Genomic DNA, 13,144 nt, shown 5'->3' with positions numbered 1-13,144 from the left:
TATGCTTCAATATTCTTTCTTTCTTTGTGTGATCTGTTCGACTTTATAAATGGGCATATATATAGGTTTAAATAACATTTATCAAATCCAGTCTTTTTTTTATATCTCTCTATACATCGTTCTGTCATATGCTAGGATACACAATCGATTATTGCTGCCTAAGGTTCGCGAAAAACGAACTTTCTGTGCATTTCCCCGACCCATCCCCATCAGAAATCCCCAGATTGTTGGACTCATTGGTATACTCTTTCTGGGGATCTGCTTGCTTCATGTTTCCCGCTTCTCCAAACTTTCCTCTTTCGTATGACGCTGGTCTTTCGCTTTTGTTCAGGTAAAGTCCACCCCCTCCCATCCATTTTCTTGTTTCTCTCTGGCCTGAGCTAGTCAAGAGCAATGGCTTGCTTGCTGTGTTGACCTTTCATTCACAAAAAGAAAAAATACCTTCCATGCAAATAGTTCGGGACCTCGCTTTACGGCTACCTCTAGGTCACCCCTTGGGCAACTTGTGCGGCCTCCTGTGAGGCAACAGTGCTGTCGGGTTTAGCCTCACTTCTAGGTGGATGGCTATTTAGTCAAAACTGATGGACCTCCCTTCCCCCCATGAAAGATAAGTTGCAGTTGTGGCCATCTTAGGCAGAGGTTACTGTGATCCACTTACTGGCTGTACTGATTTATCGTGTTTCTGTGAAAAATGAACTACCATTCTTCATAGATTTTGTCTAGACCTGCGTGGCAAAGACCTCCCTGTGATGATTGTTGGTATGTTTGGAATGAGGGACAGATCTCCTCGCTTCTGCTAACGTGACCACGTAGCTCAATCATTACGAGCAACATTATACCTGACGGGTCCACTGAAGTTGAACCAGGAAAAAATTTGTAACGAGTTCATGATATAAGTGGAATTAGCCTGCACACTTACAAGAACCACAAGTACACACTATAGTCTGTTCATACCTACATTATGGCATACAAGTGCACCTATGCGTGGCTGGGTATCACATCACTGACAAGAAAATTAAGTATATATACATCATGAGGTTTGTTGTGAATACCAAGGTTTTCAAAATGTAGGTCGTGCCCGAGAGCTAATGTTTAAGTTACCTGTGTATATATATATACATACACACAAACGCACGCAGACACAAACACACACACATACATACACACACACACACACACACACACATATATATAATATATATATATATATATTAATATATATACTACTACCTTGTGCCTTGTTTTCTTAGAGAGGTCACTCCACAAGGTGTTATCCTTCCAGCTCTGAAAGCCTTTTGGGAAGATTGCTTGGAACATTCTGGCTTATTTCTCTAATGTAGTGATAGCGAATATTTCAGCAAACTTGCCTGTAGAAACAAATTTTGCACATTTTAAATTCGTATGGAAGCATGGGTGCAGTTAGTAAGCAGAACTTGAAATTGTTTTAGACAGAAATCCCTGCCCATTTGCTTTTATGCCCTAGTTTGTAGTTTTGCTGTTCGGAGATATCCAGTTATTTATTTGTCCCCCAATCTCTATGCCCATCCTCCTACAAGGATGAAATATGTTAGTTCCAATGATTTAGTGTTTTTGAGGTTGAAGTCTCAAACGGTCTCATAATACGTATTGGTGCCAGAGATTAAACATTCTTTTGTTGTCTCTTCCATTTTCAAAGTTTGAAAGACCAAAGGGCAAGCGAGAATTTATTTTGACTATCAACTGAACAATACAAGATAGAGACTTCATATCCGGCATGTATACTCCACTTATAAAGTTAGTGCGCAAAGTGAGGTCAAGGTCATGGTGAAAGTTAAATGTCATACAGGATTCAACCCTTGCCATAAAATTTGGATTACAGAGGTATAGATCTGACACTCGACGTGCACTTTCCATTGATGAATGATACTGGTGTGCAGAGTGATTCAAGGTGAACGTCATACTTGGAGGTCAAAGGTCAAGTAGGTATTTGCCACCGCTTGAGCACTGCCATCCACAAACACTTCTTTATACCCCAGTTCACTATCTGGGCATCTACTACTATGAGATTCAGGGCCTCTGTTACACGGTTTTTTGGACTTTGCTCCTTATCAAAGCATCGGATGTAGCTGAAAGTTGACATACGTATATTTTACAACCACACAAATTTTGTCAGCATTATCAATAACCTAAACCCGATGGTTTTAATTTTTATAGAGTAAAAATTATCTAGCCGATGCCATGGCCAATGATTACGAGCCAAGAGTCAAAAAACATTCATTACATAAGCAAGGTAAACACATTTTGACGAAATGTTGCCTACCCATCCACCAGGCAGAAACTCATTCACCTTCTTCCATCGGCTCTGAAACCCAAAGACTTTATGAATGGCGGAACGATACATAGATGTGGGTGGGGTATCTGTGCTAGCGTAGTAATACTACTGTAGCAGTAGTGCCGCAACACCATAGCAGTAATATACATGAATTAAACGTTTAGGCCAACTGCTGGGATCCTTGAGGAGCATTTAGCACTTCTTACAACTACTCGAGAAATGAGTTTTTATAGCCAGAAGTTAAATTTTCTAATCCAACAATGCCCATGATAGCCTTCAGTGTTATCCTGAATTATAACGAGGCCAAAGTGGGTGGAGCCTCATGAAGTCATCATTCTGACGATCATTATTGGTGAAGGTTTAAAGCCAAAATATGGTACTGGCTATTTTTTTTTCAGTAAATAGGTAGATAGCCAATAAATAAAAATTGCTTGACATTGGATATAGCAGTTATCAAATCAAGCTTGTCTACTATGTTTTTGAAAATTACCAACTATTCCCTACATCTTTTCAATCTGATTGTGACCTATAAAGTAGACTGTAATTTCTTAGGAAACTTATTTTGGGATTTAGACTAATAATCGAAGTGTTTTTGTATTTATTTACATATTTTGTTGGTTTGTTCATTATGTCAATTATCAGTGGAGAGGTTTCAGAGTTCATAAAGGCGTGCTGCTTTGCTTGTATTTATATTTATATATCATTGTTGCCAGAGGTATAGCCTTCATCGAGAAAGAGGGAAGAAATGCTGTCATAAGTTACGTAACGAGTGCGTTCGAAACCTTTTCATTGAGTAAGTTGGCCCGTCTTAAAAAAAAGTCACTTTTACATTATAAGAACCAAATTTATTCAACCTACGTAATGCAGAATACAGTCGAAATTTATGTGTAGATATAATGTGTATTCTGAATAAGCGTTATATTTATGAACTGCATAGATAAAAAGTTATTGCGAAAAAACCATGTTACAGAGGCCCTGAATCTCATAGTAGTATAATTTGCATGGCTGTTTCTGCTTACCTTCCGTAAAGCACTATGATTTTCACATCTTTGCAGACAATGATATAAAAAATCATAGATATCATGTATGGGTGATGCCAATTTGAATTATAAGTGAAGAATCAAATGGTCATGACCGTGGACCCTGTGGTACGAATACAACCACCATAGGTCATGCAAGTCGCAATAGGCGACTAAAAGGAGAGTTGCTGCCTTGCAGTCTTACTTCTTAATAAAAGGCTAGGCCCACTGCCAATAACTGTGGCTGATGACAGCAAGGGCATGCGGTCGTAAAAACCCTTTGTCAAACAATAAACCATGCCTGATGTTGTAAGGAAGGCAGTGGAGGAGAAGGCGCATAAGGCAACCGACCCCTTAATGTAGGGATAACGGTGGGAAAGAAGGATCAAATGGTCATGATTGTACATTAATTTCCTTGGTCAACTGTGCGAAATAACGCTCCGCATTTGGCAAACCTACAGCGCTAAAGAAACCGATCAGCAGTGTGGTCCCGGTCGTCGTGATTCACAACACATTGGTTTTTATGAATAAGATTCGCCCTCAAGTAATATGGGATAGAATTTATTTTGCAGTAGCCAAAGTATGATGCAACACTTGGCGCCGATGGCCAATATATGGCTCAACAAATCAGCCATGAAAATTTATGCTTGACAGTCCTACATACAAAACTAAGGACAAGCAAACTCTCGCCAATTTAGGAAATATGTAAACAAATACGGTTTCCTTTGCAGGTTACCTACACCTTGAATGTAGAAACTTTCCAAATTCTTCGCAAACTTCCCTCTTTTCGACTTCTGCAATGCGTTGTGCACCCGTCAAAGAACAAGAAACCAGTTGCATCAAGTAACTGCGTCCTGTCGTCACCATATTTGAAAATAGTCTTAACAAGGTACAACTGTGGTGGCCATGTTAGTTCATGCCCTCTCGCTCCTCATTCTTATCGGACGGGGACTCAGAGATGGTGCGGCTGAAGTTCTCGGCGACCGAGCAAAAAAATAGTCCATCGTCGTTGGGAGAAAAACTCCCGGGATGGGTTCTGTGCGGAAAGGCAAAGATCAGCTCATGGTTGAGTTTCCTATATAACAGATGTAAAGGGCTTCTCGTGCAAGATATGAAATTGATGAAATGTTTTTATACCAATTGTAACTACAGATTTGTGCCAGATACTCAATTTTCGTTTTTTTTTCTTCTACACTAAATGGTTACAAAACTTTTCATTCAGGGAATTTTTTTTGTAATGTTCATATGAATTTAGGGAATAAAGCTTGGGTATGATAAATGCATGTACACTAAGGGCCTCAAATGAAAAATTACGACCTGCCATTTTTCAATCTGTCTGTGAACTGGTTACTTCATATTGATGTAGTACCATACAGTAAATTCTCAGGTTCTGTCTTTATTTGATGGGTATGTGCAAGTCCCTAACAATTGCCCTGATCTTACATGTAAAATGCATCTTGATGCAGTATTCTCGAAGTTTATACCCCTGGTCTTTCTTACCGTATACTTGTAGATACCAGTTACTCATCAGTAGAGCAAATAGCCTTGTGTTTGCAAGTGTTGTAGTGTGATACCATTCTGCCACTCACCAGTGAACCCAGAAGCTGTGAATGGGCATAACGATAGAGAGGCGGAGGGGGTAGCCCGCCCATCTCTAACCTCCTGTTGGTTCCAGATCCTCTGAATAGGAAAAAGGCCCTGGGTGAAATGTACACACACATATATATGTACAACAGTGTGTGTATATACCTTTATATATATATATATATATATATATATATATATATATATATATATATATAATCTCCCTTAATAGTGAATTCACCTTACCTTGAGAATAACTTGCACCCAAATGGAATTATGACTGATAATTGCATCTGGTCCGGCCAGGATTAGCAGGTGCACTTAGCACTTAAAATTCCCATTGGATGCAAGTTATTCCCCAGATAAATATTAAGGGATATTTGTTGTTTAATCATTATTAGCATAAAGATCCACGTATGTGTGTGTGTATGCGCGCGCGTAAACGCACCCAAGCATGCATATGTATACTTAACGTATAAGAAGAGTATATTTGTATGGAAAATGAAGCATGAACCAGAAAGTTGCCAAGTAGGAAGACGTATCGCCGCTTGTGAAGAGATTGCAAAATATGATGGTTAATATGTTTTTTTAAAGAGAGGATTTCAGTAAGTATTGGCTTAATGGCCCACAACTCTTAAGTGCTGCTTAACCAGGGAGTCCCATTACGCGGTTGACAGAACTTGAACCGTAGAAAAAAATGCTTGCTGTCCTCTGTGACCGTTCTTTAATTCCTGTCTTTTACTGCACAAGAAATTCAGTTGCCGTGAGGCATTGACATCATTTCCTAGATGATTCCCAGATTTTTTTATTAAGCTAGATTTAGGTTTTTATACTTTTATGTGGGTTCAAAAAAGCACGCACCTGTAAAATTAACGTTTAATGTTTCAACTTAGGATTTTTCCATTGTAATCGAGACATATTTTGTTTTGACAAAATCGATGGGCAGGCAGTTCCGAGTGATGAAAGAAATTTAAAGTTTAGGGAATTAAGGACACCAGAAGCACTGATAGAATTTGAAAGAGCTGTATGTATATATATATATATATATATATATATATATATATATATATATATATATATATATATAGATAGATATATATATATATTGTATATATATATATATATATATATATATATATATATATATATATCTATCTATATATATATATATATATATATATATATATATCTATATATATATATATATATATATATATATATATATATATATATAGATATATATATATATATATATAGTATAGTCGCCGAGCCAAGCATTCTGGAATTGTGGATTTCCAGTGAGAATTAATGTAAGCAACAGCTTAGCATGTGTTATGAGACCGCCGAACTGGAAGTGGTGCTTATCACCAGCTTCTGGAAAGAGGGATGCAAATAGTAACTGCATATAAAAAAAAACGTATAATTTATCTTGCAGTGAAAATAAGAGTACCTAAAGGAAAGATAAGGATAGATTTAATTACTTGAATTATCCCGTTTTAACCTGTAGCGTGTATTCCCAGCAGTGGTAGATAAGGTTGATACAAAGTTTTAGTGACTTGGTTTTAAGAAAAACAAGATGCTTTTGGATTTGAATTATATAAGCTTTCACAAAAAAGGTTTTTTAAAGAGCTTAAACTAAAATACCGAAGAGCGTTTAAATTACCTTCACTTTTGTATAGGTATCAATAAAAATTTATTGCCTTTATCATGAAGATTACGTTTTTGGTTCAGTGTATGTTTACTTAAAAAAGCTACTCTTGGATTTTACAGATATTTTACTAAAGTTCTGAGGAGAAGGAGTCTACAGAATTATCAGTGGCCCAATAATCTGCTATGTGCGGAAAAAGCAGCCTTTGTCCACCACAAACTTCGCCAGAGCTGAGCAAACCACCACTCAGAAGTTCCCTTCTCCTCAGAATTAGCCTCTCAGTTCGCCCAAATCAATTTACTTGTTAATCGGAAGGTGTAGCTTTGGTAAAACGTGCTTCAAAATACTCGCGTAACTTTTTGTGCAATCTTCCTAAAGAACAGATAAACCTACAAATTGAATCACAAACATAACCTCCGTGGCAGAAGTAACTGAAGATGACAGATAACAGTCTCTCTCAAATTTTGAACAAGGAACCCTCAGACTACCAAATTTGGAGAAATCGGAACCCTTCCATTGACAGGAGAGTTTGGGATTGCATGAAGAGTAAATTTCATCATTCTCATTATTACAATACTGACGTTAAACATTATTAGATTTATAATGATTAACATTGACTATTGTTTGCACTACTTATTTTTACCCTGTAATGGGCGTTTGAATCGTATAGTTCAGTTACTCGGTGACCTTAGGGTGCTTCCACAACATGTATAAACACACGTCGCCAACTTATTTCATACAAATTACCAAAGGGTAAAAACAAGTTAACGACCTTAAGTGGTGTCCCAATATTTGGCAAATACTGAATAATTTTCTTTTTTTTCTTTTTGTCGTCTAATGCGGCCGATATGTTGACAACAAGAGCTTTGACATGATTCTGCTGTGTAGATGTCCCTTATACCACCAACCTCAAGAAATAACTCAATATCAGCTCCGCCTCTCGTGTCAATAAGTAATTACTGTCTCTCATATGCAGTTTCTTATGGATTCATTTTACACGTTGTATCTTAAGTATCTTGCCTGAAATTAGCCCTTGGGTGATATATTTTGCTATGTCAAGACTAGGCCGTGTTTGGCAAATCCGTTTCTTGTATGATGGCATATATTGTCTTGCAAATTATACCGTGCATACTAGAAGTCAAGTTTTTCAGAAACCTTTTCTGGCCTGGCGAATTTTAGCATCTTTCTTTCCGTAATTGCCTTTGTCAGACTTGGCTCTCGCATTCCAATCCCTTATTCAGTATTGCTATAATGAAGTAATCTGCGTTTGATAAATTCTGCGTTCGTATGTAAAAAAAAAAAAAAAAAAAAAAAAAAAAATAATTTAATTTGTACTTTACGAGCTCATTTACGGTTATTTCGGTATCTTGTTAAAAAGGTTGTGTGTGCTTTGAATTTCGCTCTGCGAAAAGTAAGTCGTCTGTGAGGCAAAGTTCAGTCTTTTGATAGGTGATAAATCCTATAAGAGAAATTCAATGATCGTATTTTAAGTATTAACTTATGTTTAAGAAACCATGGCTCGTATAGTGATACCTTTTATAATTGCAAGTTTTTTTTAATTGAAGCACGCGTGCACGTACGTGGGAGCTTATGCAATCTTTCCCTTCAAATCTCCTTTCCTTTTTACAGCATCCTGAAGAGGTGGACGACTTGCTGCCTAATGGATGCTAACAGATTCCCAAGATGAGTCGATGACGGTAAGTGAAGTGGGATTTTATGTCTGATTTGCCTGGGAGCCGTATTTTGAATAATGAATTGTGATCCTGAAGCCTCTGCTTGTATTGAGTTTCAGTAAAGAGCGAATCCATATCAGATATTATTGTCTTGTTTTCTTGAGGATTAGAGGTGAATCGTTTTTCATTTGTCTGTCAAGTGCCGCGTTCAAGAGGGTATAAATGCCCTGTTCATAAGGGCACGCGCGAGGTGGCGCTGGCAGCTTAGGAAATTATTTGCTAGAAAGCATCATTTGTGTGAAAAGGAGAAAATGATTTATTAGGAAAGATGTTGTTTCATGGGGTTTTATTGCAAAGACTGTTGAAGAGACGAGTAGCCATGAGGAAGATTCAGTAACTCGGTTCATTTCTGCTCTTTGTATGGTTGTTGTATATGAATGGTCGATTAAGTTATTTTCATAATGCGTATCTTCGCGTCTTTAAACAGGGAAGTTGTTATTAAAACAACCTAAGAGTGAAAGCAATAGAGTTTCTCCATTTTAAGCCTCATAAGACATAAGAAAGGACATGTTTTGTTTTCCATAGATTATGAATTCTTTCAAAATCAGGTCATTTCGCAGCGCTCTGTATTAACACGCAAAATGAGGCCTCTTGACGTTGCTCTGAATTATTTAAGCACTTGAGAGGAAACCAACTAAACTGGAGCACAAGACGTACTACTGCAAGGGACGCGTCATGCGTGAGATTCCACGGGAATGATTCATAGGCAACACTTATCCGTGTGTGCGCGCGAGCGCGTATTTATCTGTGCCTATTTTTTAACGGTTCACAAACTATGGATAGCTCCTTCTGTTTCTCTCCATCTGGGATGTTTGATTGATTGCTTGGACGCCTCCATTGCTCTAACTTTGGAAAGTAAACAGAGAGCTTACGAGAGAGAATACATTTACGTTTACGACAAACTTGGTAGAAAAACCAATTCAAAACCAATTTCATTCAATTTTAATCAGTCATTTAGCAGACTTCTGAAGGTCAGCCGAAGAGAATAAAATGGGAAGAAAAGCCTCCGTTCGCTTTAACTTGGTTGACGGCATATGCTCTAGTTCTGACGTTGTACAGACTGACAGACAGAGAAAACAGACAGAGACATTCTGACGTCGGGTCTCAGCCGTCTCCTCTCTCCCCCTAGGTAGGCCATTGTCCTGATTACGTGAAAGGGCGTCTCTCTCTCTCTCTCTCTCTCTCTCTCTCTCTCTCTCTCTCTCTCTCTGTCATTAATTAGTAAATACAGACCGACGGAACAAAGAGCCTGATAAAAACCTAGCTCGATTCAGACTTTCTTTTCATGTGCGGCGCTCTGTTTGTTCCGTTCGTCCATCCGGAAGTAGTAGTGTTTATGCGTTTGTGGGCGCACCTGTGCCCCCTTTCATTTTGCCATTGATTTTGGATATTTTAAGAGTGATGGAGTCGCATCCTTTACTTTTATCCCTGCTAATGTTTGTGCCACATATATGTACACACTCATTAAAAGCTTCACAAACGCACAAACATAATTTGGACTCGTCGATATGAGTTCGGTGCTAGTTTTGTTATCGCCATTATTGTTATTCATCGAGGGCACATGCAGACCGCGCCAGAAAAGACCACAAACGGGCAAACCAGTGTTCAGCTGGACAGTGACCATTTACGGGGAATGATAACAAACAGAGCGAGATTTATTCAACATCTCTTAGTCAAGTCGAAAGTCATTCAGTTTATTTGACTTTCTCGTTTCGCAAACTAGGACATTGTCTTCATTTTCAGCTAAGAATTGTTTAGATACTTAGCTTTGTGAAGGTTTCATAAAGATTTGTCTGGTTTTATACACGAGAAAGAAAATCCCACGGTAAACCACCGCATTTGAAGGTTTTCCTTAGTGAAGAAATCTTGGATTTTAATTTGAAGATCAATTTATGATTTTTTTATGCATGAACAGTACCGGTCATCCTATAAACAATTCTCTCCTGGCCCTTGAAAAATTCCAAAGGAATGGAGTTATGAAATGGCGCAAAATTCTTATTACCAGCAAACAACCCAGCCTTATGGATGTATATATGTTTGTATCGTATGCATACATACGTTTGTACATGTATATCAAGTATATTCATAAAGTACACAGAGTCTACGATGCTGTCATGCTAATTTCCCTGTATATTCGTCTTCTCTAAGAGATTTTCCTTGTGATTTAACGACTAAGATTCCCTTGGAACAAGCACATTTCAGCTTTTAAATTGACTGAAGTAACATTTGCTTTAGCTTTTTGTTACATGAGAAATTTGATCGTTTTAGGGAATCTTTTAAGTCTGAAAATGCAAGCAGCCCTAGGACGCATTTCTATAAGAATATGAAAAGATTTTAGCATATACACCATTTCATATTCAGACTTAGAGAAACCAGGAAACTGATATCGGCTGTGGCCTTCACATTCTGATGTTATAGGCAGTGTAAGATATATTTTTGAGCGCTTGACGACAGTCATGTCAGTCTCAATGGAGTCTTCTACTATTTAGAGTTTTCTCTTTGATAATCCATTGTAAAGACAGTGTCCATGACCGAAGACTTTGAAAACAGTGTCAGAAGGACCATATTGTTGGTGTAGAGTGAGAGTGAAAGATTCAGTGATAGTGAGTGAGAGTGAGAGAGTCTTTTAGGTGGCATAAGTGACACGTACACCAGGGGCAGCAAAGCTCGATTTAACCATCGTAATTCATATTAGGTGGAATTCAGAAAGCTTTCTATTTCAGAAAGTAATTAATGTTTTCGTTGCAAACGAAAGTGCTGCAGTATTATTCTGATGTAAGTAATTTCGCCCTGCTGCCTTATTTGTTAATCTTATTGGAGTTTGTGCGAAGAATCCAGGTGAACTGGGATGCAGAAGTGTCACGAAACAATCGCCTTCACGTCTTTTTTTTATTGAAATTTCCGGTTATTTATATTTTCATTTCGATGTAGTTTCTTATTTTGTGATCCCATTGTAAATATTGAAAGATATACTCGTTTTTTTCTGAGTGACTCAACGCTATAAACACTATTTCACAATGGAATGACTCTTGGGTGAAAATTTGCTTTACCAGACCTTGAAGACATTATTAATAAGTGCCGTTATCATAAAACTGTAAGAGATACATCAGAACTTAGCGTTAATTTGTTGCACTTTGGTCGTTATTGTACGGGAAACCAACTTTGTGCCAGCACAAGCTCTTACCCTAAGGCAGGTAAGCCTGAAAATGTGTTGAAAAAGGTAAGGAGCCTGATGCGGCCATCGGGAACCTCAACACCAACAGAGATATTTAAAGGTGTAACTCAAGAATCTGATCCATTACCTCTTTGTGTTGAGATAAACACCTCATATACCTCGGGCTTCATGTATCTTTCCAAGCGTCGTCGGTCAACGCGAGCAACAGAATTCGAACAAAGATGGATTTTTTTCCCTTCTCTGGCTTTGTTAGAGAAAAACAGGAAACTTTGCGTCTCAGAATAGGAATTGTCTGCCAAATCCTGTGAATAGAGAAGATGCAAACAAAGACTTGACTGATATTGGACTGCATCGGCTTCTTCCTTAATTGATGTTGCGTCATTACCCCGCACGCAGAAGAAAAGACGAGATGAATTAAAAGAAGTCGACAAAACGCTGTTTAAAACTCTTCTCATTTTAATCGAAGAGGACTTGGGCTGACTTCACTTAAAAAAAAAAAAAAAAAAAAATAATAATAATAATAATAATAATAATAATAATAATAATAATAATAATTCCGTAGTTCTTCTTAAAAGGACCGAAAATTATTATTATTATTATTATTATTATTATTATTATTAACAAAACAAAAACTTCTTACAGTTTTCAAAAAGCTAAGATTGACCCTGCTGACCTGGAGTTTAGGTTTCCTGCCCAACAGACTTTTGGTGACCACACCCTTACCACAAGGGTTAATCCCATTGACCATCAGCTCAGGATATCAGAGCGACAAGAGGGGATTGGCAACTCTCAAGAAAACCAGAACAGCCATCATATAAATGACAGATCAACGAGAAGTTCCAGAAGACTGCTGGGCCTTGACCCAGGCTAACATCCCAAACATCTCTTGAAAATGGACCACAGACAGGGCCTGAAAGTACTTGAGTGTGGAGTAAAACTAAATGTAAATACTTAGAAGTAAACAAGTTACAAAGTGATTTTGTGGGTTTCTTTTTCAATTATTATTATTATTATTATGGAGAGAACGTGGAGAAGCACTTTCATCGCGGAGAGAGGGGGACCACTGCTGTAATAGACCAGTGCTGGAGGTCAAATTGACAGCCACCATGGTGATGGAAATCTCTATCCTACCTCGAATTCAAGTCTGCAAACTACGTGGGTCCCAACTTCCTTGGACCTCCCTGGGGCGCGTTGTTTCACTGGCGCCAGGGTAGAAGTCAGGTTTGGGCGCCTATAGACTAGGCATATTAAGCATTAAGTTGGCCTAGAGAAAAACCAATAAATGGCCAGTGATATATTCATACTTTAACTGCCGAGTTATGGATGAACCTGCCATGCAGAAAATCCTACAAAATTGGTTGCTTTCTATGGAATCTTTCCAGCGGCACATTTAACCCCCGATAAACACGTTACCATTCACGGCTTTCCTGCATGCACTTTCTCACTTCCTCAGTAATAATGCCCTTTTATTCCAATACTTGTGCACTAAGTTATTCAGTCTTTTCTAGGTCTTCTTATCCTCCTCGCTTCTAATGTTTCAAAACTATTCGCAGTTTTTCACAAACTTGTCGGCTTTCATTCTGAGAACTCTATAATCCATTTTCAACCACACTACTATGCTTCCCATTTATATAAATACGTAAGTATTTCACTACCCTTCATATCTTCATATGC

The 13,144-nt window shown here is 38.0% G+C and overlaps 1 protein-coding gene across 7 annotated transcripts in view; it reads left to right on the top strand.

Annotated features, from left to right (window-relative positions):
• The window catches only part of LOC135198163 (uncharacterized), a 904,910-nt gene that overhangs the window by 856,034 nt on the left and 35,732 nt on the right, over positions 1-13,144 (top strand). For all 7 annotated transcript variants that reach the window (XR_010310739.1, XR_010310738.1, XR_010310735.1 and 4 more), the window contains one exon: positions 8,192-8,259. Coding sequence is in view for 2 of the 7 variants with exons in the window: in XM_064225669.1 (XP_064081739.1) it covers positions 8,192-8,249 (58 nt within the window). In the remaining 5 variants the exon portion in view is untranslated. The remainder of the gene's footprint in view (positions 1-8,191; positions 8,260-13,144) is intronic.

This window comes from Macrobrachium nipponense, chromosome 21 (genome assembly GCF_015104395.2).
Source record: "Macrobrachium nipponense isolate FS-2020 chromosome 21, ASM1510439v2, whole genome shotgun sequence".
NCBI lineage: Eukaryota > Metazoa > Arthropoda > Malacostraca > Decapoda > Palaemonidae > Macrobrachium > Macrobrachium nipponense.
This window is presented reverse-complemented; position numbering and strand designations above follow the sequence as displayed.